We start from the raw sequence: 27896 nt of genomic DNA, 5'->3' as shown, positions 1-27896 counted from the left end.
CTGTAGCAACCCATCATTATTTGCTTGCTAGTTTTCTTGAGTCAGAGTCTCACTGTAGTCCAGGCTAACCTGGAATTTACTCTAGAGCCCATGCTGGCCTTGAACTCTTGGTCATGCTCTTACCCCAGGCTCCTGAGTGCTGGGACTACAAGGAGCTGAGCTGGAGACATAGCTTAGCATTTAAGGTGCTTGCCTGCAAAGCTGAAGAACCCAGGTTTGATTCCCCAGGACCAACATGGGCCAGATGCACAGGTGATGCATGCTTCTGGAGTTTGTTTGCAGTGGCCAAAGGCCCTGGTGCACCCATTCTATCTGCTTTTTTCTCTCTCTCCTTCCCTCTCCAACACATAAAAATAAAATAAGAGTAATGATGATATGGGGATTTGGGTATCCCTTATTTTTGTTTTGGTTTTGAAGTAGGGTCTTGCTCTAGCCCAAGCTGATCTGGAATTCACTTTATTGTCTCAGGATGGCCTGAACTCATGCTGATCCTCCTACCTCTGCCTCCCAAATGCAGGGATTAAAGGCATTCACCACCATGCTTAGCTTTTTTCTTTTATCGAGAGAGAAGGGGGGGGGGGAGAGAGGAGACAGAGAGAGAGAGAGAGAGAGAGAGAGAGAGAGAGAGAGAGAGAGAGAGAGAGAGGGAGGGAGATAGAATGGACATGCCAGGGCCTCTAGCCACTGCAAATGAATTCCAGATGCATGTGCCACCATGTGCATCTGGCTTTATGTGGGTCCTGGGGAACAAATCCAGGTGGTTAGGCTTTGCAGCCAAGCACCTTAACTGTTAAGCCATCTCTGTTGCCCATGCCATGGGCTTTTGATTAGGTTTGTAGTACTAGGCAAAAAGTACTAGGCCTCAAATCCAATCAGAGAGTATTTGGTTTCCCCCAAGACAGACATGCCACCATTGCACCAGTTGGCACACTTGACCTGGCTGGCCAGCCAACACTTGCAGGGTCCACTGCTGGCTAAGACAATTGATGACTTTTCTCCTCCCAGCTCTTCCTAGCATCCTGACAGCTGGTCCACAGGAAGGGGTCTTCCAGCTCAGCTCTGGGAGGGCTGTTCTTTAGAAATTCCCTTCCAGTCATGGGGGTGTATGTCTTTAATTCCAGTACTTGGAAGGCTAAGGCAGGAGGATTGTTGCAAGTCTGAGACCAGCCCAGGATACATAATTAGTTTGAGGCCAGTCTGAGCTTCTTACTGAATAGTGAGATCCTGTCTCACAACAACAACAACAAAAACAAACAAAAAAAAAACAGTAAAAAGGATTGCTCTTCTATTTTTATTTTTTAAGATTTTTTTGTTTATTTTTATTTATTTATTTGAGAGCAACAGAGAGAGAAAGAGGCAGAGAGAGAGAGAGAGAGAGAGAGAGAATGAGTGCACCAGGACCTCCAGCCACTGCAAATGAACTCCAGATGCATGTGCCCCCTTGTGCATCTGGCTAATGTGGGTTCTGGGGAATCGAGCCTTGAACTGGGGTCCTTAGGCTTCACAGGCAAATGCTTAACCACTAAGCTATCTTTCCAGCCCTATTTCTATTTTATTTTATTTTTCAGATAGGGTCTCTCTCTAGCCCAGGCTGACCTGAAATTCACTGTGTAGTCTCAGGGAGGTCACAAACTCACAACAATCCTCCTACCTCTGCCTCCTGGGTGCTGGCATTAAAGGTGTGCACTACTACACCGGACTCCCTTTCTATCTATTCTTACACACTCTTTCTAGTTTCTTTCTGTGGTGTTGAGAATTGAACCCAGGACCTCATACATGCCCCACTACACCAAGCTACATCCTCAACCCACTTTTTCAGCCTGTAGCTTTTCTATAGATTTACTAACTAAAACGTATAAAGTCAGGCTTGCATTACAGGCCTGTAATCTTAATTACTTTGGAGTTTGAGACAGGAGAATCATAAATTCAAGGTTTGTATGGGCTACAGGGTGAGTTCAAGGCCAACCTAAGCAACTTAATTTTGTTGTTTTTTTTTTTTTTTTTAACTTTTTGAAAGCCCAGGAGTAAAAATGAATCAGAAAAATCTCACTAGTAATGTGAACTGAGGCAACAGAAAGCAACCTCTTCAGAAGAGGGCACGCGAGGACTAGGCTTTGTAGCACGGTTGTTGGTATAGCACTTGCTTTGAATACTTGGGGTCCTGGGTTCCATTCCTAGCATGACATAAGCCAGGGGTGCCCGTAATCCCAGCTCTCTGGTGGTAGAGGCAGGAGGATCAAAAGCTCAAGGTTAACCTTGGCCACATAGTGAGTTTGAGGCCAGCATGGGCTACAGGAGAGCCTGTCAGAGGCGCGGGGGGGGGGGGGAGGGCATCTTTTTTTCCCCCCTTTTTAGCAGTGCTGGGATTCAAATGCATAGCCTCACACATGCTAGGTAAACAGGTTATTATTGAGACACATGCCAGCTCAATATGCAGAGAACTGTTACCTTAAATGCTGCACATCATGGATGGTTACAAATCACTGGAAAAAAAAAAAAAAAAACACCCAAAAAACAGAAGTATATGTATTCACAAGGTTTAATGATGAAAGTTTTCCTAGATATGCTGGCTCCACATGACCAAATACTAACAACTACAAGCACATGAAATTGTGGGATAGGAAGAAGTTTTTGTAAATTCCCACTTCTCTTTTTAAGGTATGAAATACAGTATGAGTTATGAGTAATGAACCCTTTTAAGACAAAAAATAGTGAAATTTATATAAAGAACACTGGGAAATATTAGTCAACAACAAATCTTGTTTTTAAAATGTTTACTTATTTGAGAGAGAGAGAAAGTGGGTGAGTGTATGGGTGTGGCGGGGCTTCCTGCCACTACAGCTGAACTCCAGATATATGTGCCACTTTGTGCATGGGTACTGGGGAATAGGACCCAGAGCAGCAGGCTTTACTAAAGAGCACCTTTAACCACTGAGCCATCTCTCCAGCCCCAAATCTTTTTATTTTTATTTTTTAATTTTTATTAACATTTTCCATGATTATTAAAAAAAAAAACCGATGGTAATTCCCTCTCCCCCCACACTTTCCCCTTTGAAATTCCATTCTCCATCATATTACCTCCCCATAACAATCACTGTACTTACATATATACAATATCAACCTATTAAGTACCCTCCTCCCTTCCTTTCTCTTCCCTTTATATCTTTTTAACTTACTGGCCTCAGCTACTAAGCATTTTCCTTCTCATGCAGAAGCCCAATCATCTGTAGCTAGGATCCACATATAAGAGAGAACATGTGGCACTTGGCTTTCTGGGCCTGGGTTACCTCACTTAGTATAATCCTTTCCAGGTCCATTCATTTTTCTGAAAATTTCATAACTTCATTTTTCTTTAACCACTGAGTAGAACTCCATTGTACAAATGTGCCACATCTTCATTATCCACTCATCAGTTGAGGGACATCTAGGCTGGTTCCATTTCCCAGCTATTGCAAACTGAGCAGCAATAAACATGGTTGAGCACATACTTCTAAAGAAATGAGATGAGTCCTTCGGATATACGCCTAGGAGTGCTATAGCTGGGTCATGTGGTAGATCAATCTTTAGCTATTTTAGGAACAGCTATTTTAGGAACCTCCACACTGATTTGCACAATAGCTGGACCAGATTGCATTCCCACCAGCAGTGTAGAAGGGTTCTTCTTTTTCCACATCCCTGCCAAAATTTATGATCATTTGTTTTCATGATGGTGGCCAATCTGACAGGAGTGAGATGGAATCTCAATGTAGTTTTAATCTGCATTTCCCTGATGACTAGTGACGTAGAACATTTTTTTAGATGCTTATATGCCATTCATATTTCTTCCTTTGAGAATGCTCTATTTAGCTCCATAGCCCATTTCTTGATTGGCTTGTTTGATTCCTTATTATTTAACTTTTTGAGTTCTTTGTATATCCTAGATATTAATCCTCTATCAGATATATAGCTGGCAAAGATTTTTTCCCATTCTGTAGGTTGCCTCTTTGCTTTTTTCACTGTGTCCTTTGCAGTGCAAAATCTTTGTAATTTCATGAGGTCCTAGTGATTAATCTGTGGTTTATTTGATTTTATTTTAATTTTTAAAAAATTTTTATTAGCATTTTCCATGATTATAAAAAATATTCCATGGTAATTCCCTCCCTCCTCCCCGCCACACTTTCCCCTTTGAAATTCCATTCTCCCTCATATTACCTCCCCATAATCTGTGGTTTTATTGCCTGAGCAATTGTATTCAGAAAGTCTTTGCCAAGACCAATATGTTGAAGGGTTTCCCCTACTTTTTCCTCTAGCAGTTTCAGAGTTTCAGGTCTGATGTTAAGGTCTTTAATCCATTTGGACTTAATTCTTGTGCATGGCGAGAGAGAAGAATCTATTTTCATCCTTCTGCAGATATATATCCAGTTTTCCCAACACCATTTGCTGAAGAAGCTGTCTCTTCTCCAATGAGTATTTTTGCCATTTTTATCGAATATCAGGTGGCTATAGCTACTTGGGCTTACATCTGGGTCCTCTATTCTGTTCCACTGCCAAATCTTGGTTTTGAAGTAATACTAAGGCCTTAGCTCTTTGAATACAGAAACTATCTTGGTGTTTTACAGATATATACATATTCCTCTATCTATCTATCTATCTATCTATCTATCTATCTATCTATCTATCTATCTATCTAATAGCCCAGGCTATCCTCAAACTCAAGATTCTGTTGGGTTTGCGTCTAGAGTGCTAGATTATAGGTGTGTGCCACTGTACCTGGCTTGCATATTCCTACTGAAAGATCAGGAATTCAAGATCAGCTCTAGCTACATATTGAGTTCAAGGCCAGCCTGGGCTACATGAGACACTGTTGCAGAAAAAAAGGGAGGAGGAGAGAAAGAGAGAAGCCAGATATGGTGGCATACACCTTTAATCCCAGCACTCGGGAGGCAGAGGTAGGAGGATCGCCATGAGTTTGAGGCCACACTGAGACTATGTAGTGTATTTCAGGTCAGGCTGGGCTAGATTGAAACCCTACCTTGAATGCCCCCACAAAAAAAAAAAAAACCCAGAAAGTTAGAAAATAAAAGTCTGACCATTTAGAACTTGAGTTCGGACCCCCCGAATTCATGTAAAAGCTGAAAGCTGTGGTGGGCATCTGTAATTCCAGCACACCTACTGTGAGAAGGGAGGCAGAGACGGGAAACTCTCACAGGCTGGAGGCCACCTACTCTGGGATTCAGCAGGGAACAGAGACCCTGTCTGAAAACAAGGTGGAGGCAAGGACTGACACCTGAAGTTATCCCCTGACCTCCACCATGCTCTGTAGCATGTATGTACCCTCATTCACTCCCTTACATAAACATGCTTGTGCACTGACCCCCCCCCCAAGATTGGTTCCAAATCTTTTGGCTTAAGGAGAAACAGTAGGTCTCATTAGGCCAGGCTGTCCATCACTAGGGAGTGAGAGGAGACTACACCAATGAATCCTCTGGCTCTTATAGTCAAAGGAATAAAAATTTATCTGCCTCTCTCCAAACAAGAGATGACGGATGTGCTTGAATCTTGAAAACTAAGTTTAGTGCCTGTACCTGTTTAGTCATCGCTAACTTCCCCCAGTTCTTCCTGTGTGTCATGAGGTATTGCCCTTTGTTCATGTGATTATGAAACATTTGAGGAGGAAATTTATCCTGAGAACGAGGAGCTAAACATTCAATAATTTTAAAAGCCACAGTATAAATGGGCTATCCTTAAAATTTAAGTGTTCTCCCTTCCCCTCTGCCCAGAGCTGGGGACTCAACTGAGGCTCTCACGCATGCTAGGCAGGTAAGGAGCTCTCAGTTATGCCTCATACACAGCTGACTGCAGGGAGTTAAAGCATCAAGGAAACTGACTACAGAAAATGGTAACAAAAGTGCGCCCTCTACTGGAGATATGAAGCTATCTCCTGGTGCTTGCTGGGTACTGTGGCACTCCATGAAATGAGAGGCTAACTAAAATCCACTGGTCTGGGGAGGAGGGTCATGCCTGGAAACCCAGTAGTCGGAAAGCTGAAGCAGGAGGATTGCCAAAAGTGTGCAGCTATTTGGGCCTATAAAGTAGAATCTATCTCCAAAACAAACAGACAAACAAGCAAAAAAAAAAAAAAAAAAAAAAAACCAACAACAACCAAAAAACCAAGTGCACTGAACTTCTGATTTGCAAACTCCTGTTCCAGTGTCTGTCAACTATGTTACAATTTACACCAAAAGATACCCAGCCCGCATGATGCATATGTGGAAAACATACTTAAGAATCCACTATAGGGCTTAAGAGATGGCGCAGCAGTTAAAGGTGCTTGCTTGCAAAGCCTGATATCCAGATTCGATTCCCTACTGCCCACATAATGACAGATGCACAAAGTGGTACTACATGCATTTAGAGTATATTTGCAGTGGCGAGAAGCCCTGGTATGCCCATACTTATTGCTCTCTTTCTCTACCTTCGAAATAAATAATAAGTTAAATATTAAAAAAAAACCCACTAAGATCCTCCTGCCTCTGTCCTGTGAGTGCTAGGATTATTTATTTGTTTATTTAGAAACAAGGTCTTGCTGTGTAGCCCAGGCTGGACTCTGGCTCCTGGGATTACAAGTGTGTACCACCACAGAGTCTGTGGCAGATCAACAAAATAGGAGCCTTCCTGTAGTTTATCTTTCTGGATATATCATCTGTTTCCAGTTTGAACAGAGGTGCTGGTGCCCCAGGTGGCATCTAGGTTTTATGCTAAATGGGTAACCATTGAATAAGTCTGAGACAAGATCTGGTGTATGGGGCTGGAGAGATGAATCAGTGGTGGTTAAAGATGTGTGCTTGCAAAGCATTCCACAGTACCCACATAAAGTCAGACGCACAAAGTGGCACATGTGCCTAAAATTCATTTGCAGTGGCAGCCCCCATTCTTTCTCTCCCTCTCTTCACTATGTAGTCTCAGGGTGGTCTTGAACTCATGGCGATCCTCCTACCTCTGCCTCCCGAGTGCTGGGATTAAAGGTGTGCGCCTCCATGCCCAGCTTCTTCCCTTTTTTCTGTCTGTTGCTCTCAAATAAATAAATAAATAATATATAAAGCCTGGCTGGACATGGTGGCTCATGCCTTTAATCCCAGCACGTGGGAAGCAGAGGTAGGAGGACTGCTATGAGTTCAAGGCCATTCTGAGACTACATAGTGAATTCCAGATCAGCCTGGGCTAGAGAGAGACCCTACCTTGAAAAACCAAAAAGATCTGGCTTATGGTGTGATAGTTGTAGGAAATAGTAGGGAGAATGATATAAGTGGACTGAAAACAATTCTCAGATAAAACTATCACCAATATAACAATAAGGACCTTGCTAATTGTACACTCGAGTCGTGTGTGTGTGTGTGTGTGTGTGTGTGTGTTACTCAACAGCAACTGCTCAGGTATAGCAAAAATAACCCCTCTGCCTTGTCAGAATTTTATTCTGCAAAAGAAACCAGTATGTTGGGCTGGAGAGATAGTTTAGGGGTTAAGGCACGTGCCTGCAAAGCCAAAGGAGCCGGGTTTGACTCCTTAGGACCCACATAAGCCAGATGCACAGGGGGGCACATGCATCTGGAGTTTGTTTGCAGTGGCTAGAGGCCCTGGCGTGCCCATTCTCTCTCTCTCTCTCTACCTGCGGATTTCTGTATCTCTCTCTCAAATAAATCTTTAAAACAAATGTGTGAAGATTGAGAAACAGCTTCTTTTGGCTGTTAGCGTCAGCAAGGCCTGGAGATTCGTTTCTCTTTGTTGCTATAGACTGCTACCACAGGACCCTTTCAGGTCTTGTACACTTGCAACCAAGAACAGTCAGACTCCATTGGTAATTTCACTGCTTTATGTGGTTTTCTTAAGGTTCAAGCACACACACCAAAGAAATGCAAATCTAAATAAGAAAACATAATTTTCATGAATGAGATTAGCAAAATTTTTTTTTCCTCAAGGTAGGGTCTCACTCTAGTCCAGGATGACCTGGAATTCACTATGGAGTCTCCAGGTGGCCTCAAACTCACAGTGATCCTCCTACCGCTGCCTCCTGAGTGCTGGGATTAAAGTCATGTGCTACCACGCCCAGCTCAATCTCATTCTTAAAAATTTTATTTAGAAGCTGGGCACGGTGGCGCACACCTTTAATCCCAGCACTTGGGAGGTAGAGGTGGAAGGATCGTTGGGAGTTTGAGGCCAGCTTGAGCCTACATAAGGAATTCCAGGTCAGCCTAAGTTACAGCAAACTCTTACCTCGAAAAAGCCAAAAAAAAAAAAAAATTAAACTTATTTGTACATGTGCGTCTGTGCATACGTGTACATACATACATGCCAGAATCTCTTGAGACTGTAAACCACTATTTGGCTTTACATGGGTAGCTGGAAAATTGAACCCAGGCCATCTTTGCAAGCCAGTGCCTTTAACTACTGAGCCAGACTGTAATCTCTCTCTCTCTCTCTCTTTTTTTTTTTTTCAAGGTAGGGTCTCACTGTGGCCCAGGCTGACCTGGAATTAACTATGTAGTCTCAGGTGATCTCGAACTCATGGCAATCTTACCTCTGTCGCCTGAGTGCTGGGACTAAAGGCATGTGCCACCATGTACAGCTTTTTTTTTTTAGGTAGGGTTTCACTGTAGCCCAGGCTAGCCTGAAATTCAGGCAATTCTCCTACTTCAGCCTCCTGAGTGCAGGAATTAAAGGCATGAACCACCATGTCCAGCTTCTGTTAGTGAAATCTATATAGCTGAGTGTGATGGTACACACCCGTAATCCCAACACTTGGGAGGTACAGGCAGGAGGATCAGGAATTTATGGTCATTTTTGACAAATATCATGTTTGAGGTAGGTCTGAATTACATGAGACTACCTCACTCCCATCCCCATCTAAATATCCAGTGGTCGGTCATCCATTAGTGAATGACTCAGGAATACCAACGGTGGCTATATGCTAAACAATGCTTTACATCATTCTTGTCCTACAGACCACGGAAGGGGTATAGTACTCCCATATTGTGGATAAGGACATGAGCTCAGAGAGATTAAGCAATTCAATCTAGCTCATCAACCGGTACATTTTCAAATCATGTATGCCTGGCTCTCGTGTGTGTGTGTTTTTTACAGTATCAGTGACACAACATGCAACCACTGAGAACAATACTTTTAGCTCAGCATGGTGGAACACACCTATAATCTCCCAACACTTGGGAGACTAAGAAGGCTAGAGTTCAAGGCCAGCCTGAACAACATAGAGACCCTGTGTGAAAAAAGAACAAACTTTTTTAAAGCTTATAATAATAGCAAGGAAAAGGATATTAAATTCAAAATTACATGCATTATCCATGACTTTATAAAACTATGAAAAAGTACATTGAAATAAAACGCAATATTCCTTAGGGATAAGTTATGCCTAATATATCTGTATTATCTGTATACATTGTGGGAAGCCATGCTGGCTTTATCAGGCTTTGCTGTGTCAGCTACTGTGGGAAGCCATGCTGGCTTTATCAGGCTTTGCTGTGTCAGCTTGTTTACTGCTTTTGTATCCTAATTGTCTGTGCATGAGCACATGATGTTATCCTAACATGGCTGCTCACCTATCCCGATTGGGTGATGCATAGTCAGCTGATGAGACTTAAGCCAATCAGACGACACTGCACAATCATCTGACCACTAGTATATAAGCTTGGGGCTCTGTAGGGTCAGGGTCCTTCTCTCTTTCAGTCTGGAGCTCCCAATAAAGTGTGCTTGAGAAGAATCCTGTTGTTGTTGTTCTTCCTGCTGGCGGGAGGGGCGCAACAAGTGGTGCCGAAACCCGGGAACTTGTCAACAAACGGCCAATTGAGAGGACCCCTGAGGATACTTCCGAGGGAGGATTCAGAACTCAACACACGGAACGGCGGTACCGGTAAGTTCCCCTGGTGCTATATGATAAGTTTTGGCCTGTAACTGATCTCTAAGTAACATACATAAGGTTGCAAAATGGGACAACACCACTCCACCTTTTTGGAGCCACTTCAGGAAGTACTAACACAACGTAGACTTAAGATTTCAGATAAAACTCTTAAAGGGTTTTTGGAAGAAGTGGCTATGATAGCGCCTTGGTTTGAGCTGACTGGAGGTTTAAATTTGACCTGCTGGGATAAATTAGGCAGAGACATTGACCGTGAGTCAGAAACGCGAAAGTTGCGCGCAGGTACACAGCCCTTATGGCGTTTGGTGCGATCCTGTTTGGAGGACAAACATTGTGAAGAAGTGATCAGGGAAGGTCAACGCATATTAGCACATCATCAAGATAGTATGTCAGAGTCTGAAGAAAGTAAAAGGGGAAAACAAAAAAAGGTTAAAATAAAAGGAGAACCTAGGTTTCAAATAGAACAGAATAAAAGTGCACAGAATAAAAATGAATCACAAAAGGAAGGGCCAAATTCAGGTCCTAAGTTATATCCAGATTTAATGGAACTTGCAAATTTATATATAGAAAGTTCTAGTGAATCTGAGGGAGAAGAATTAACTCCAGAGGAAGAACAAGATTTTGAGGAAGTAGAGACTGAATGTGGTCGGGAGTGTTCTAGACCCAGACAAGATGACGTCTTTGCTTCTCCTCCAGCTTATACTTCTATGAGTAAAAAATGTAAACAACAAGATGGCCGACTTCCGTTTGGGGCACGTCCTTCGTCCGGATGTAGTCTGATAAAACCAGATACTTGGAAAAAGCTGGCTAGTGCTTATCCAGTCTTTGAGGATCCTAATACCAATAATAGATATCATGAAGCTATAGGATATAAGGATGTACTTGAAAATGTCTGGAAAGGCCCGGATCCAGTTATAGCCAGATCCAGGGGAGCTGTTTGTGTTTTTCCACAGGGCCAAGCTGATCCTATCTGGGTGCCAGAGCGGTTGACTCGAATCGTGCGTCATGAGACAACAAGGAATGACAACCTCCGTATTACTACTGATGATCCTGAGCCTGTTCCTGCCGATGATGATAAAGGGAATTAAGATGCAGTTTTGGGCTGTGGCCAGAACATGGCCTGTCCCTATGCCAGTTCATTCATATTCTAGTGTCTTACCTACTCTATTTTCCACATCTTGCCAAGGGGAAATGCCTTGCATCAGGGATCCTATGCAAACACCAACAATTTATAATCAAACTTCTTTTCATCTGAATGGCACTTTGTGTTTTTTCCAGGGTAATAAGAACCTAGCTCCCCCATGTATTGTACTACAAAAACAAAATCTTAGTGCTTGGCAGGACCCATTAGAAAAGTCTAAAGTTGATATGAGTATAATACTTGCAACTTTAACTCAGATTACTAAGGAAAAACAAAATGGGTCAGGAGAGGGAAGTAATGTTACAAATGTTAATATTACCACATTATTGATACAGAGTGAAGTGACTGTCCCTTCTAGACAGCCCAATCTTAAGATAAATGCTAGTAATGTAAAAGGTGCTCCCTGATGTGAACCTAATTATACATTTCCTCCGATTTTTACTCCATGTCAGAGTTCAGATAAAATCCAGAAACAGATCTTACAGGGATTTCAAATGACCCCTCCATTAAGGCGTTACCAATTTAAAAGTAAAGGAGATGATACTCTTAGTAATAGTGCTGGTTGGCCCTGGTATAAATGGCTTCTGTCCAATGAGGCCGGTGCAATGGCAGATGTGTCAGCTTTAGCAGGATTATTGGGAACTAAACATGCATTATGGAATGTTTCAGCAGTTAGAGTTAATATAAATGATAAAATTTATATTAAAGACATAAATAAAAATCACCAATGGATTAATAGTAGCTTTAATCCAGCCTCAATTTGTGTACAAGCTCCATTCTTTTTTCTGACAGCAAATGTTAACACTAACATCTCTTTGATAGATTGTAGAAATATCACATGTTGGCTTGCAGAGTGCTGGAATGCTAGAGTTAATCTAGCTTTAATAGTAAAATTACCTACTTTTGTCCCCATTCCAGTAGAGGCGGATCCAAATACCTTTCCTTTAGTAGGACTTATTCGTCATAAAAGAGATTTTGGTATTACTGCAGCAATCATTTCCGCCATCGTCATTTCAGCTGCAGCAGCAACTACTGCTGCTATTGCCATGACATCTCAGGCCCAAACTGTGGAAGTTGTTAATAATATAGTAGAAAAGACTTCTACAGCATTAGAAACACAAGAAGCAATTAATACACACCTTCTTGCTGGTATTCATCTAGTCAATCAAAGAGTAGATTTGGTGCAGAATCAAGTAGAGGAATTATATAAAATAATACAACTTGGATGTGTGTCTCAGTATCAACATTTATGTATTACTCCTTTGCAATTTAATTTTACTGCTTCTTTTAATCAGAGTCGCAAGCTAGCTGAATTTTTGGCAGGAAACTGGACGCGTGAAGGAGAGCAGCTATCTCGGAAGTTACTGTTCCAGATTGTACAGCTGAATGGAACTCATTTGGAGCCAATCTCTTTGGGAGATTTTACTTCTTGGTTATCTTCTGCATTTTCTTTCTTTAAGGAATGGGTGGGGGTGGCTATGTTTGGAGCAGCCCTTTTGTGTGGTATGGTGTTCTGTCTCTGGCTTATCTGTCGAATCAGACGACAACGTCACCAGGATAACATAAAGATTGTTCAGGCACTTATAGCCTTGGATCAAGGAGCATCTCCACAAGTGTGGCTGGCAAGCCTGCAAAATGGTTAGTTCCACCCTGCTTACTGTAAGGCCTTTGCACACCAAGTGACCTTGTTGTCATTGCACCTTGGAAGGCTTACATTCCTGCATGAGCAGCCTTTACACCCTGAAGGGATTTTTCCATTGCACTCGGGAAGGTGCTAAAGCAGGCTTTTGGTCTTGGGCTCTACCCTTGATCGGACTGGCCATCATGAGGGCCGGTCCTGGATCGGGTATCCTGAGGTTCAAAACAATTTTAAAAGGGGGAACTGTGGGAAGCCATGCTGGCTTTATCAGGCTTTGCTGTGTCAGCTTGTTTACTGCTTTTGTATCCTAATTGTCTGTGCATGAGCACATGATGTTATCCTAACATGGCTGCTCACCTATCCCGATTGGGTGATGCATAGTCAGCTGATGAGACTTAAGCCAATCAGACGACACTACACAATCATCTGACCACTAGTATATAAGCTTGGGGCTCTGTAGGGTCAGGGTCCTTCTCTCTTTCAGTCTGGAGCTCCCAATAAAGTGTGCTTGAGAAGAATCCTGTTGTTGTTGTTCTTCCTGCTGGCGGGAGGGACACAACAATACATACCATTTTAGGTTTCTGTTAAAAAGCCTATTGGATGTTGGGTGTGGTGGTGCACGCCTTTCAGCCCAGCACTCTGGAGGCAGAAGTAAGAGGGTCACCATGAGTTCAAGGCCACCCTGAGACTATATAGTGAATCCCACGTCAGCCTGGGCTAGAGTGAGACACTACCTCGAAAAGGACACCCCCCCCAAATAAAGGCATTTTGAGAGAGCTAGAGAGATGACTTAGCAGTTGAGGCACTTGCTTGCTTGCTGCAAAGCCAAAGGACCCAGGTTCAATTCCTCAGTACCTATGTAAAGTCAGACGAACAAGGTGGCACATGTTTCTGGAGTTTGTTTGCAGTGGTTCTCCCTCCTCCTCAAATAAAATACTTAAAAAAAAAAGTAAGTGAGCCTGGGCATGGTGGCACACGCCTTTAACCCCAGCACTTGGGAGGCAGAGGTAGGAGGATCGCCATGAGTTGAAGGACACTGTGAGAGTATATGGTGAAATGGTAAATTCCAGGTCAGCTTGGGCTAGAGTGAAACCCTACCTCAAAAAAAAAAAAAAAAAAAAAAAAAAAAAAAGAAAAGAAAAAAGTATATTGATGGGCTGGAGAGATGGCTTAGCGGTTTGATTCAGGTGTCCCCCATGAACTTAGGTGTTCTGAATGCTAGGTTCCCAGCTGCTGGAGATTTGGGAATTAATGCCTCCTGGAGGCAGTGTATTGTAGGGGCAGGTTTATGGGTGTTATAGCCAGTTTCTCCATGCCAGTGTTTGGCAAACTGTCCTGTCCCTGTTGTCCAGGGGGTGATGCTCACCCTCTGCTCATGCCATCATTTTCCCTGCCATCATGGAGCATCGCCTTTGAGCCTGTAAGCCAAAATAAACCTTTTTCCCACAAGCTGCTCTTTGTTGAGTGATTTCTACCAGCAATGTGAACCTGACTGCAACACCATGTAAGTCAGATGCACAAAGTGGCGCATGCATCTGGAGTTCGTTTGCAGTGACAGTAGGCTTTGGTCTGCCCATGCTCTCTCTCTCTCTCTGCTTGGAAATAAGCAAACAAAAGTATTTTTAGGGATGGAGAAATGGTTTAGTGGTTAATGTACTTGTCTATGGAGCCAAAGGACCTAGATTCAATTCTCCAGGACCCATGTAAGCCAGATGTACAAAGTAGCACATGGGTCTGGAGTTTGCAGTGGCTAGAGGCCCTGGCATGCCCAGTCTATCTGCCTCCCCCCCACCTCAAATAAATACATAAAACTTGAAAAATATCTTTAAAAAAAAGTACATTGAGGGCTGGAGAGATGGCTTAGTGGCTAAGGTGCTTGCCCAGAAAGCTTAATGACCCAAGTTCAATTTCCCAGTACCCACATAGATTGTGTTTCCAGCCTGAGTGACCCTGGTGCACCCATTCTCTCTATTGGGCATGGTGATGCACACCTTTAATCCCAGCATTTGGGAGGCAGAGGTAGGAGGATCACTGTGAGTTTGAGGCCATCCTTAGACTACATAGAGAATTGCAGGAGTTCAGCCTGGGGTACAGTGAGACCTTACCATGGAAAAACAAATAAAAAAAAGCCCCTCAAATCTCAAAAAGAAAGAATGGGCACTTGAAACACCAACAAGGGTAGATAAATGCATGTTATTTTTGTGACCTGTACGTTTATTTGTCCATGGTATGAAGTTCCCACATTTCCCTTTACCAGCCACCATTGATCTAGCCTCCTTTCTTCTCTGCCAGTCCTTAAGACACTATCTTCCTGGACAACTTTCATGTTAGTCCTCACCTGTTGGTTTCTGCTCTGGATTAAAAAAATATACTTTAGCTGGGCGTGGTGGCACATACCTTCAATCCCAGCACTCCACAGAGGTAGGAGGATCATTGTGAGTTTAAGGCCACCCTGAGACTACATAGTGAATTCCAGGTCAGACTGGATTAGAGTGAAACCCTACCTCGAAAGAGCAAAACCAGAAAAAAAAAAAAAAAAAAAAAAAGTCTTTAGTCCCAGCATTCGGGAGACAAGAGAATCGCCGTGAGTCCGAGGCCACTCTGAGATTACATAGTGAATTCCAGGTCAGCATGAGCTAGAGCGAAACCCTACCTCGGAAAACAAAAAAACTTCCAAACCATCTCTCAGTTAAGGTGCTTCACTGCATAGCCCAGTGACCCTAGTTCAGTTCTCCAGTGTCCGTGTAAAGCTAAATGCTCAAAGTGGCCCATGTACCTGCAGTTGTGGCTAGAAGCACTGGCATGCCCATTCTCTCTGTATCATTCTATGCTTGCAAATAAATGAATAAATAAAGATTTTATTATTTTAAAAATATTTTTATTTTTATTTTATTTGAGAGAGAGAGAGAGAGAGAGAGAGAGAGAATGGGCACGCCAGGGCCACCAGCCACTGCAAACGAACTCCAGATGCATGTGCCACTTGTGTATCTAGCTTTATGTGGGTCCTGGGGAATCGAGCCTTAAACGGGGATCCTTAGGCTTCACAGGCAAGTGCTTAACCGCTAAGCCATCTCTCCAGCCCTAAATAAAGATCTTAAAAAAGCAGACTACAAATCACACAATGAACTGACAAAGAAGTTTTAATTTAGGATATGAGTTCTTTAGGGGGCAATTATATTAATAGTGAATGTTTTCAATTCTTTGTGGGATAACATTTGACAAACAGCATGACGTATGGACTGCACAGTTTACAAACTAATACATATGGCCAGTTAGTAGTAGGCTCCAAGCTTGGTTCAATGTTTACTAGGATCCATTAAGAAACATCTAAATGGGGAGGGGGAGGGAAACACAAAAGCATATTTTATGAGTGTCACATTTTTAAACAGAAATTTGTCAGATAAACCATAGAACTTAGACTTAACTGTAGTGTTATAATCTACATGCAGGGCTGAAGAGATGGCTTAGCTGTTAAGGAGCTGACCAGCAAAGCCAAAGTACCCAGGTTCAATTCCCCAGTACCCATGTAAGACCGGATGCACAGGGTGACACATATGTCAAGTTTGTTTGCAGTGGCTAGAGGCCCTGGCACACCCATTCTCTCTCTCTTTCTCAAATAAATAAATAGAATATTTTTTTTAAAAAAAAAGAGGGGCTGCGAAGCCTAAGGACCCAGGTTTGATTCCTCAGTACCCATATAACTCAGCTGCACAATGTGATGCATGGGTCCAGAGTTTGTTTGCAGTGACTGAAGGCCCTGGCACACACATTCTCTCTTTCAATAAGTAAATAAATAAAATAAAATAAAACAAAAAAAAGAGCCAGGCATGGTGCCACATGCCTCTAATCCCAGCACTCAGGAGGCAGAGGTAGAAGGATCGCTGTGAGTTCCAGGCCAGCCTGACACTACATAGTGAATTTTAGGTCAGCCTGGACTACAGAGAGACCCTACCTCAAAAAAACCAACCCCTCCAAAAAAAAATCCTTTTAAGTGTACTTATGTATGTATTTAGTGTGTATATATATGGGGGGGGGATGGTACATGCACAAGTGTGAAAGCCGGAGAAGAATGGTCTCAGGTTTCATCTACTGCTCACATGTTTTCTTGGGGGTAGTCTCACTGAACCCATAGCTGCTGTTTTTATGGCCAAATTGGCTGAGTGATTTCCTACTCCCCACAGGTCTGGGGGTTAAAGGCTTGTGGCTATACCTAGCTATTTACATGTGTGCTCTAGATTGAGAGCAAATCAGGCCCTCTCAGGCTCCCATGCTTTCTCACTGAACCATCTCCTTAATACTTCTTTGTTATGTTTTTTTAAAAATATTTTTATTCATTTATTTGAGAGTGACAGACAGAGAAAGAGGCAGGTAGAAAGAGAGAGAGAATGGGCATGCCAGGGCCTCTAGCCACTGCAGACGAACTCCAGATGCGTGCGCCCCCTTATGCATCTAGCTAACGTGGGTCCTGGGGAGTTGAGCCTCGAACCGGGGTCCTTAGGCTTCACAGGCAAGTGCTTAACCACTAAGCCATCTCTCCAGCCCTTCTTTGTTGTTTATTCGAGAGAGAGAAAGAGAAAGAATGGGCATGCCTGGGTGAACTGTCAATTCAAATAAGCTGGCTTTACCTGAGTCCTGGGGAATTGAACCCAGGGTGTCAGGCTTTGCACACAAGCACCTTTAGCACTGCACCATCTCTCCTTCCCTACCCCCCTTAAAAATGCTTTATTTATTTGAGAGAGAGAGAGCGCATACTAGGGCCTCCAGCCACTGCAAATGAACTCCAGATGCACGTGGCCCCTTGTGCATCTGGCTTACGTGGGTCCTGGAGAGTCGAATTGGGATCCTTTGGTTTTGCAGGCAAGTGCCTTAACTGCTAAGCCATCTCTCCAGCCCTACATCTTTCTTTTTGTTTGTTGGTTTTTGGTTTTTGAGGTAGGGTCTTAGTCTGGCCTTGAACTCAAGATGATATTCCTAACTCTGCCTCCCAAGTACTGGGATTAAAGGCTTGTGCCACCATACTTGGCAACTATACATTTTAATTATCATGTTATGATAAACTCCTGCTTACAAATACCTTTATAGGTGTAGAAGCGTCCGAAGAAGTGTGTTACCCTGGCAGGCTTATATACATTTTGTGTTTACTATGTCTCTTGATGTTGGGCAACAGATTTGGATTATTTAGGTTTGTGCCAACACACTGTGATGGTCACATGACACATTGCTTAGAACAAAGCCCCATAATTAAATGATGCATAGATGTATACACACCCACACATGTAAAATGCATTTACTGCTGGAACCCTAGAAAAGGTTGCATTACTCTCAACACTGTAAAGAATAGAAATGGTGTCAGGTTTGAACCAACATAAGGATTAGCTGGCTTTACCTGCAGGACTTCAGAGGGAGCTGCATCTGGTGGCACAGGTTTCCCACAATGCTTCGAATATTCAGTTATCAAGGCTGATGCTTCATCTAAACTGTGGAACCAGAAAAGACAGGCAGGCATGAGGAAACACAAAGGTAATCGATGCCCTTCTGATTACCATGATGGCTTCACAGTTGTATGTGATGCTAAAATGTATCAAGCTGATAAGAGTGTGGTGGTGCACCCCTTTAATTCTGGCACTCAGGAGACAGAAGTAGAAAGGTCTCTGTGAGTTGGAGGCTAGCCTGGAGCTAGAGTTCCAGGTCAGCCTGGGCTAAAAGTGAGACCCTACCTTGAAAGGCAACAACAAAAAAGTATAAAATTACATGCATGTGCAGCTTATTATATGTAAAAATTATACCTCAAAAACTGATATTTGGGGGTTGGAGAGATGGCTTAGTGGTTAAAGTGCTTGCCTGTGAAGCTTAAGGACCCAAGTTTGATTCCCCAGTTCCCAACATAAGCCAGATGCACAGGGTAGCACATGCGTTTGTAGTTCCTTTGTAATGGCTGGAGGCCCTGGCATGCTCATTCTCTCTATCTGCTTATCTTTCTCTCAAATAGATAAATAAGAATATATAAAAAAAAATTTAGGGCCAGGTATGGTGGTGCATGCCTTTCATCCCAGCACTCAGGATTCAGCTGAGGCTACTACATAGTGAATTCCAGGTAAGCGTGCACTAGAGTGAAATCCTATCTCAAAAAAAAAAAAAAAACATGGAAAATGTTAATAAAAATTTTTAAAAATAGAAACAAAAATCATCCACAAAAAAGGGGGGGGGTCTGGAGAGATGGCTTAGCAGTTAAGTGCTTGCCTGTGAAGCTTAAGGACCCCGGTTCAAGGCTTGATTCCCCAGGACCCACAATAGCCAGATGCACAAGGGGGCACACACGTCTGGAGTTCATTTGCAATGGCTGGAGGCCCTGGCACGCCCATTCTCTCTCTCTATCTGCCTCTTTCTCTCTCTGTCTGCCACTCTCGAATAAATAAATAAAAATAAATTTTTTAAAAAAGTACTGAAGGCTGGATCACAAGGACAAACAGAGAGAGCTCCATGGTGTGGTGAGGAGATAAGATAAGACACAGGTAGCCTGAATGCAGGACTGGACTCATAACTACAATTCTGTCTGAACTTTCCCTTGTTAGTGCCAGCACATTTCTCCCTTCTGTTTTTACTATCCATATCTGATCTTGGCTTTATCCCAAGAAGCTTAACATTTCTAAAATGTGGATGCTGGAAAATTCGATAACCACATTTAGCCAAACTTCTTTGATAGATAAAGCACTGTGGCAAGCATCTGAGGAACAATGTGTAATTCAGGGTTCAGTGCAGGTCTAGGAGATACCTATTCTGAGGGTCCAGGCAACCTATTTAATTATCTGATTTCAAGTTCATGTGCCAAGGGCTTGAGTCACAAGCGAATGAGCTCCTGGGAATGTGGAATAATGCTGTGGGTTAGTATTGGAGAATTTCATTATAACCACACAGCTCTACAATTGTGTGGTATTTTTCCTCCAAAATAAAGATGCATTTTAAGGCAATTCAATAGTATTGCCCCCACCAATTAACTTACCTTAAGTCACTTGCCAAGTAGTTTACCAGTTCAGTGATGTTGTTGGCATTTATTGCATGCAATTTCAACACCTGAAAGTACTTTGTCTTTGCCAAAATCCCAAACTCCTTCTTACTTATGACATTATTCAGAATCAGACTTCTAATCTATAAAATGACAGGTATCATATCAAAAATATGTTTAATTTCAAGTCTTTATTCAACCAGAAATTTCTAATAGTCAAAACCTGAATTATACTTGCTTTGAGACTAGACCTGCTTTCTGAAGGAGTGGGGAGAGGGAGGCCTTGGCCAGTACGGTACGCAGCACATAAACAGAAAGCTGGTGTGAAGCACTTTGAGACAGTTCTGTGAGGAAGATCTGATTACAATCACAAGCATTTAAAGGAATTTTTTTTCCCCACTGAATACAGCAGCAACAAGGCAGTCAGGGAATCTGTCTTTTATTTTTTCTTTGCAGTCTGCAGAATAAGTTTAGGATTTTGAGTATGCCAGGCACTCTGCTCTGCTACCTGTTTAATTTTAAAAAGTAATGAGATTTTCATGAAAATAATCTTATTTGTGGGAAAATAATTACCTTCTGTAATCGAAATTTTCACAGAAAAAAAAAATGAAATTGCCTCTTACTTGATGTGAAAATCCTGCTAGTGGGCCAGTATTCATATGTTCTTCTAATTGCTGCAAAATGATCTGAGCATTGCATGAAAACAGAAAATTCTAGAAAGAAATCAAAGCATAATTTTGAAAAGTATTATTACTACTGAAATATCTTAATTCTTTAAGATTTTTAAACTTGTAATATAATGACAAAAATTATTAAAACAAGGGGGAAAATGTGTATTTGTTCAAACAGTGAGCGCTGTCTATCAGACATTTTTTGTTGTAAATGCCAAAGGAATCTATTTAAATACTGAAGTGCTAAAAAGCAACAAGAGATGTGCTTATGAGTAATCAGAACAAAAGTCAAAGACTAACACAGATGGCTGTGAAAAAAATGCAATTAATAGACAGTTACATAAAAATATGCATAATCATTTCTACAGATCTCTACTACTTAATCTATGGAGGAAAATAACTGTAAAACATTTCAAAATGCTTTGCTCTATCTGGTCTTGTATAAAGGGAAATGAGAATTAGTTATTTTCGAAAGTTCTATCTTCAAAATGCTCAAAGGGGGCCAGGTGTTGTGGTACATGCCTTTAATCCCAGCACTTGGAAGGCAGAAGCAGGAGGATCACCATGAGTTCGAGGCCACCCTGAGACTACATAGTGAATTCTAGGTCAGCCTGGGTGAAAGCAAGACCCTACCTGGAAAAACCAAAGGAAAAAAAAAGTCCAAGGTTTTGATAAATACCCACCCATGAAATCTGACTCTCCCTCTCTTATCTCTCACATCTAATTGCTAAATTGGCTGTCTTGGTCTCCCACAGATAAATAATAAAGTCCTAACCCATTTTAAGACATTCTTCTGGGTTGGAGAGATAGTGGTTAAGGTGCTTGCCAGTAAAGCCAAAGAACACAGGTTTGATTCCCCAGAACCCACATAAAGCCAGATGCAGTGGCTAGGCCCTGGCATGCCCATTCTCTCTCCCTCTCTCAGATGAATGAATAAATTATATACACACACACACACACACATATATATATAATTTTATTTTATTTATTTATTTGAGAGAGAGAGAGAGACAGAGAGACAGAGAGATAGATAGATAGAATGGGCATGCCAGGGCCTTCAGCAGCTGCAAATGAACTCCAGATGCATGTGCTACCTTGTGCATCTGGCTTACGTGGATCCTGGGGAATCAAACCTGGGTTCTTTGGCTTTGCAGGCAAATGCCTTAACTGCTAAGCCATCCATCCAGTACACACACACACACACACACACACACACTTTCTCGAGGTAGGGTTTCATTCTAGCCGAGGCTGACCTGGAATTCACTATGTCATCTCAGGGAGAACTTGAACTCATGGCAATCCTCCTACCTCTGCCTACTAAGTGATGGGATTAAAAGCGTGCGCCACCATGCCCAGCTCCTGAAATATATACATTTTTAAAAGATATCCTTCCACTGGATCCTTAGCTGCCTGCCTTAACCTCCCTCCCCAGTTTTCTGCCTCTCCCATGCTGAGGCATTCATGCTTTACAGGTTCAGTGAAAAGAAGATGCAATCTTTCACTGGGGCCATGCAAGTTGAGACTGTTTATTTCCCTAGCAACCAGGAGAATAAAGTGCAACATACCTTAATTTGTTGGTGCTTTTTCTCTGAATGGGGCATGAGCATTAGACAAGCTAGTGCAAATGCTGGGAGCTCTAACTGGATGAACTGTCTGGCAACTCCCACCATGTCAAGATCATCGGAAACTGGACATCTTTGAGAGAACACATTAGTTAATAACCTGCCAGATTTGCTTGATTACATTGGCTTTTCCAGCTTTCCACAGATGTTACCTGCCCACACATTCAATAACCTTTAACACCTAAGTGTTGGTACATAAGAAATGTTTAATAATGAAGAACTCAAGTCCTTGATAACACCCTACATAGAATAAAATAATATATCTCCAGGAACATGATTTGCTACCATGATTACGTCTGGAAGCCTGCAGATGTTTCAGATAAATTCTTAGAAGACTCAAAATCCATGTGACAATACCATAGGATTTACATAGTATAGAAAGGGCGCTCTAGACTTAGGCGCTAATTTCAGAGAATGCCTCATGTACATCAGAATTAGCAGGATGCTGAGAAGCACCACACATGGGAAGTAGATAGTGCCAAGACAGACATATTTTATTAAAATAACTGATTTTTTTTGTGCCTAACTGCTAAGCCATCCCTCCAACCCCCCGCTTTTTTAATTTTTTATTTATTTGAGAGTTACAGACAAACAAAGAGGCAGATAGATACAGAATTGGAGCACCAGGGCCTCCAGCCGCTTCATATAAATGCCAGATGCATGTGCTACCTTGTGCCTCTGGCTTATGTGGGTCCTGGGGAATCGAACCTTGAACTGGGGTCCTTAGGCTTCACAGGCAAGCACTTAACTACTAAGCCATCTCTCCAGCCTCTAAAATAACTGATTTAATTAACTTGCAAACAAAAAGGAATTGCAGCTGAGCATGGTGGTATATGCCTTTAATCCCGGCACTAAGGGAACAGAGGTAGGTGAACTGCTGTGAGTTCGAGGCCACCCTGAGACTACATAGTGAATTCCAGGTCAGCCTGGGCTAGAGTGAAACCCTACCTCGAAAGACAAACAAAAAAAGGACTTGCAGTAGTGTCTCCTTATCAGCCAGGACTATATGCCAAGATCTCCACTAGATGCCCCAAACTGTGGATGGTACCAAATCCATGCATTCTATGGTTTTTCTTATGAATACATACTTATGATAGGGTTTAATTTGCAAATTAGGCACAGTAAGAGATTAAAAATAGTAACTAATACTAGAACAGTCATAATAAAGCTGTCAGCATCACCATGCTTCTCTGACAGGTCATTAAAAACATTAATAAGTGAAATAAGGCTTACTCGCACATAAACACTGTCACAATCTTTTTTTTTTTTTTTTCCCCCAAGGTAGGCCCATGCTGACTTGGAATTCACTATGGAATATCAAGGTGGCTTTGTGACAGTCCTTTGTAGCTACCAAAGGACAGATAATCAACACAGCATGCACATGCTGCACAAAGGTGGGAAGGCACTATGAATAGTGTTCAACTGAAAACAGAAGAACTGTTTCTGGAGCCAAATGTGGTTGCTCATAGGTGTAATCAACACCTGGGAGGTGGCGGCAATGGGAGAACAGCCTGGGCAATATAAAACCAAGTGTTTAAAAAAAAAAAAAGCCGGGCATGGTGGCGCATGCCTTTAATCCCAGCACTCGGGAGGCAGATGTAGGAGGATCACTGTGAGTTCGAGGCCAGCCTGAGACTATAGAGTGAATTCCAGATCAGCCTGGACTGGAGTGAGACCCTGTCTCGAAAAACAAAACAAAAATAAATAAATAAATAAATAAAATAAAATAAAAAGAATTGTTTTTGACAATTTCTATTTAATATTTTCAGAGTGGTTGATAGCAGATAACTAAAACCAGAAACAAGACCATAGATAAGGTGGGACTACTGTGCTCACAGAGATGTCTGCTGGAAAGGAATTCTATAAGCAATAAATTTTACTTTCTTGGAAGGAGGACACATATTTACTTACTCTAGGACAGCGATGAGACTCTCACAACAATCTGATAACTGACTGGAACTTAAAGGACAGGAGGCTGAAGATAAAACATACAAGGATATACACAGACAGGCACTCAGACTTCAAAATGCTACCATCAGGCAGGTGTGTTCAAACGCCTGTCATCTCAGCACATAGGCGGCTAAAGCAGAACTGAGAGGTCCAAGCTGGCCTGAATGATAGCATGAAACTGGTTCAGAAAGAAACAGGCTGTTGAGATGGCTCAGCAGCTAAAGGTGTTTGCTTGCAAAGCTTGTTGGTCTGGGTTCAATTTCCCAGGATCCACAAAAAGGCAGAAACACAAAGTAGTGCATGTGTCAGGAGTTCATTTGCAGTGGCAAAAGGCCCTGGTGTACCCACACTCACACTGCCTTACAAACAAGTAAAACTGTTATTATTACCATTACTCTTAATATTTTATTTTTTATTTATTTGAGAGAAAGAGGCAGAGAGAGAGAGAAAAAAACAGAATGGGCATTCAGGGTCTGCAGCCACTGCAAACAAACTCCAGATGCATGCACCACCTTGTGCATCTGGCTTATGTGGGTCCTGGGGAATTGAGGTGAGGTCCTTTGGCTTTGCAGACAAGTGCCTTAACCATTAAGCCATCTCTCCAGCCCAGTTAAATTATTTTATTTTTATTTGAGGTAGGCTCTCACTCTAGCCCAGGCTGACCTGGAATTCATTATGTAGTCTCAGGGAAACCTCAAACTCATGGACATCTACCTACCTCTGCCTCCCAAGTGCTAGGATTACAGGCATGCACCACCATGCCTGGCACAAATTAGTAAAATTAAAATAAGCCAGATGTGGTGGTGCATGCCTGTAATCCCAGCACTCGGGAGGCAGAGGTAGGAGAATCGCCATGAGTTCGAGGTCACCCTGAGACTCCATAGTGAATTCCAGGTCAGCCTGGGCTAGAGTGAGACCCTACTTCGACAAACAAAAACAAAACAAAACAGGGCTAGAGATGGAGCTCAGTGGTACACGGCTTGCCTAGCATGCACAAGCCCTGGGTCAATCCCCAGTACCACAGAAACAAAACCAAGATGCCACTGTCAGTGTTCCCGAGGCAGAAACATACCTGAGAGTAGAGGCATCTGGACGACATGCTGCCAAGCTTTGCTGAAATAGGGAACCTGCAAAAGCAAGTGCATCACAGAATTCACATCTGGGGTATTAGAAACTCTGTTTTATAGACATAGAATTGCCTATTTAAAGCTTATACTCTGGATACTAAGACCAAAATTATAAATCATCCTATTTGAGATCATTAAGATTCTAGGATAATTTGTTTGTCTTTGTTTTTTGAGGTAGGTTCTTGCTCTAGCCCAGGTTGACCTGGAATTCACTATGGAATCTCAGGGTGGCCTTGACTCACAGATATCCTACCTCTGCCTCCTGAGTGCTGGGATTAAAGACCTGCGCCACCACACCCGGCTAGGATAATTTTTTTCAGGATCTTTTTACACTATCCTAACTAATTCATTATTGTTTCATTTGATACCAAGTGTCGGAACTGAATTCAGAAAACAAAATATATTATGTGCCATATGTGCCAGGGTCACAGGAGGGGAGAAGGGGACAAGAGAAAGAACCTCAAGAAAGTGAACGAGCAAGGAACATATACTTCCATCAACAGCAGTGACTGAAGTTGGGGCTGGAGAGATAGCTTAGCGGTTAAAGGTGCCCACCAGCCCAGGTTCAACTCCCAGCACTCACACAAAGCCAGATGCACAAAGTGGCACATGCTTCTGGAGTATGTTTATAGTATTTGCACCTATTCTCTCTCTCTGTCTTTACAAAAAATGAAGAAAAAGAAAAAAAAAAGCTAAACTTGGAGCTACCACAAAAACCAACAATCCTAAGCATACACACACACACACACACACACACACACACATATATATCAGAGCTGGGAAAATGACTCAGTAGTTAAAGCACTTGCTTGCAAAGTCTGCTGATCTGGGTTTATTTCCCAAGTAACTTGGATAAACCAGATTTTTTTTAAAAAAGTGGCATAAGCCGAGCATGGTGGCACCCACCTTTAATCCCAGCACTTGGGAGGCAGAGGTAGGTGGATCACTGTGAGTCTGAGGCTACCCTGAGTCTACATAGTGAATTCCAGGTCAGTCTGGGTTCTATAGAGTGGGAACCTACCTTAAAAAAAACAAAAACAAAAACAAAAAAAAACAGGGCTGGAAAAGATGGCTTGGCAGTTAAGGCACTTGTCTGCAAAACCAAAGGACTCAGGTTCAATTCCCCAGGACCCACGTAAGCCAGATGCACAAGGGGCACATGCCATCTGGAGCTCGTTTGCAGCGGCTAGAGGCCCTGGCACGCCCATTCTCTCTCTCTCTCCTACATACACTATCTGCCCCTCTCTCAAATAAATAAAATAAAATATTTAAAAAAAAAAAAACAGGATGGAGGGATGGCTTAGTGGTAAAGGCATTTGCTTGCAAAGCCAAAGGACCCAGGTTATATTCCCCAGGACCCATGTTAGCCAGATGTACAGGGGGGGAGGGGTGCACATGTCTGAAGTTTGTTTGCAGTAGCTGGAGGCCCTGGCACACCCATTTTCTCTTTCTCTACCAAATAACAACAAAGTGCCTGAATTGACCACATATAGATGTTTTCTTGTCATTATGTTACATAGCAATTTATATTGTTAGACATTATAAGTAATCCAAAGATAACTTACAATATACAGAAGGATACGCATAGGTCAAATGGAAATGCCATGCCATTTTATATGTAGGGGTGGTGGTGGTACCCTAAAACTAATCCCCTATAGATAAAAAGTTCACTATAAGCAGGGCGTGGTGACACACACTTTTAATTTCAGCACTCTGGAGGCAGAGGTAGGAGGATCACTGTGAGTTCGAGGACACCCTGAGATGACACAGTGAATTCCAGGTCAGCCTGAGCTAGAGTGAGACTCTACCTCGAAAAACAAAACAAAACAAAAACAACCTTCACTATATATACATACAACAGAATTTGGTAATATAAGAAATGAAGGCTGGGCATGGTGGCACATGCCTTTAATCACAGCACTCAGGAGGCAGAGGTAGGAGGATCACCATGAGTTTGAGGGCACCCTAAGGCTACATAGTGAATTCCAGGTAAGCATGAGCTAGAGTGAAACCCTACCTCAAAAAAACAAACTAAACAAAACACACATAAAAACAAAGACACCCCAAAACACAAAAGAAATGAAGTACTAATAATGCTACAATATAGCATTAAGAGAATGAAGACAGATAATAGGCCACATGTTATGTGATTTCATTGATATGAAATTTCCATAGCAGATAACTTATAGAAAGATTAATGGCTGTTGGGGGTGTGGGTAGAGGGGAGATTGGCTAATGACAGCCAGTGGATATGAGGTTTCTTTACTATAAATTTTGATATTTTTTGTTTGTTTGTTTTTTGAGGTAGTATTTCACTCTGGCCCAGGCTGACCTGGAATTCACTATGTAGTCTCAGGGTGACCTCGAACTCACAATGATCCTTCTACCTCCTGAGTACTGGGATTAAAGGCATGAGCTACCATGCCCAGCCTAAATTTGATTTTTTAAAAAATATTTTATTTATTTATTAGAGAAAGGGGCAGATGAGAGAGAGACAGAGAGAGAGAAAAAAATGGGAATATCAGGGCCTCCAGCCATTGCAAGCAAACTCTGGATGCATGTGCCCCCTTGTGCATCAGGGCTATGTGAGTACGGGTAATTGAACTTGGGTCCTCAGGCTTCTCAGGCAAGCACCTTAACTGCTAAGCCTTCTCGCCAGCCCTAATTTTTGATTTTTTTTCTTCTTGGTTTTTCAAGTTGGGTCTCACTCTAGCTCAGGCTGACCTGGAATTCACTCTATAGTCTCAGAGTAGCCTCGAACTCATGGCGATCCTCCTCTCCTACTTCTGCCTCCTGAGTGCTGGGATTAAAGGTGTGCACCACCATGCCCGGCTAA

At 42.4% G+C, this 27896-nt stretch overlaps 1 protein-coding gene across 2 annotated transcripts in view; it reads right to left on the bottom strand.

Annotated features, from left to right (window-relative positions):
* Nucleotides 1-15809: 15809 nt before the first annotated feature.
* The window catches only part of Kntc1 (kinetochore associated 1), a 143601-nt gene continuing 131514 nt past the window's right edge, over nt 15810-27896 (bottom strand). For both annotated transcript variants that reach the window (XM_045132346.1, XM_045132344.1), the window contains 7 exons: nt 25006-25060; nt 23895-23958; nt 21927-22056; nt 20314-20403; nt 19688-19833; nt 18074-18164; nt 15810-16014 (listed from right to left, as the gene is read on the bottom strand). In XM_045132346.1, the coding sequence (XP_044988281.1) occupies nt 15994-16014; nt 18074-18164; nt 19688-19833; nt 20314-20403; nt 21927-22056; nt 23895-23958; nt 25006-25060 (597 nt within the window). In that variant the 3' untranslated portion in view covers nt 15810-15993. The remainder of the gene's footprint in view (nt 16015-18073; nt 18165-19687; nt 19834-20313; nt 20404-21926; nt 22057-23894; nt 23959-25005; nt 25061-27896) is intronic.

Source organism: Jaculus jaculus, chromosome 13, assembly GCF_020740685.1.
Source record: "Jaculus jaculus isolate mJacJac1 chromosome 13, mJacJac1.mat.Y.cur, whole genome shotgun sequence".
Classification (NCBI taxonomy): Eukaryota; Metazoa; Chordata; class Mammalia; order Rodentia; family Dipodidae; genus Jaculus; species Jaculus jaculus.
The sequence above is the reverse complement of the archived record's forward strand: the minus strand, read 5'-3'. Positions and strand labels throughout refer to the sequence as shown.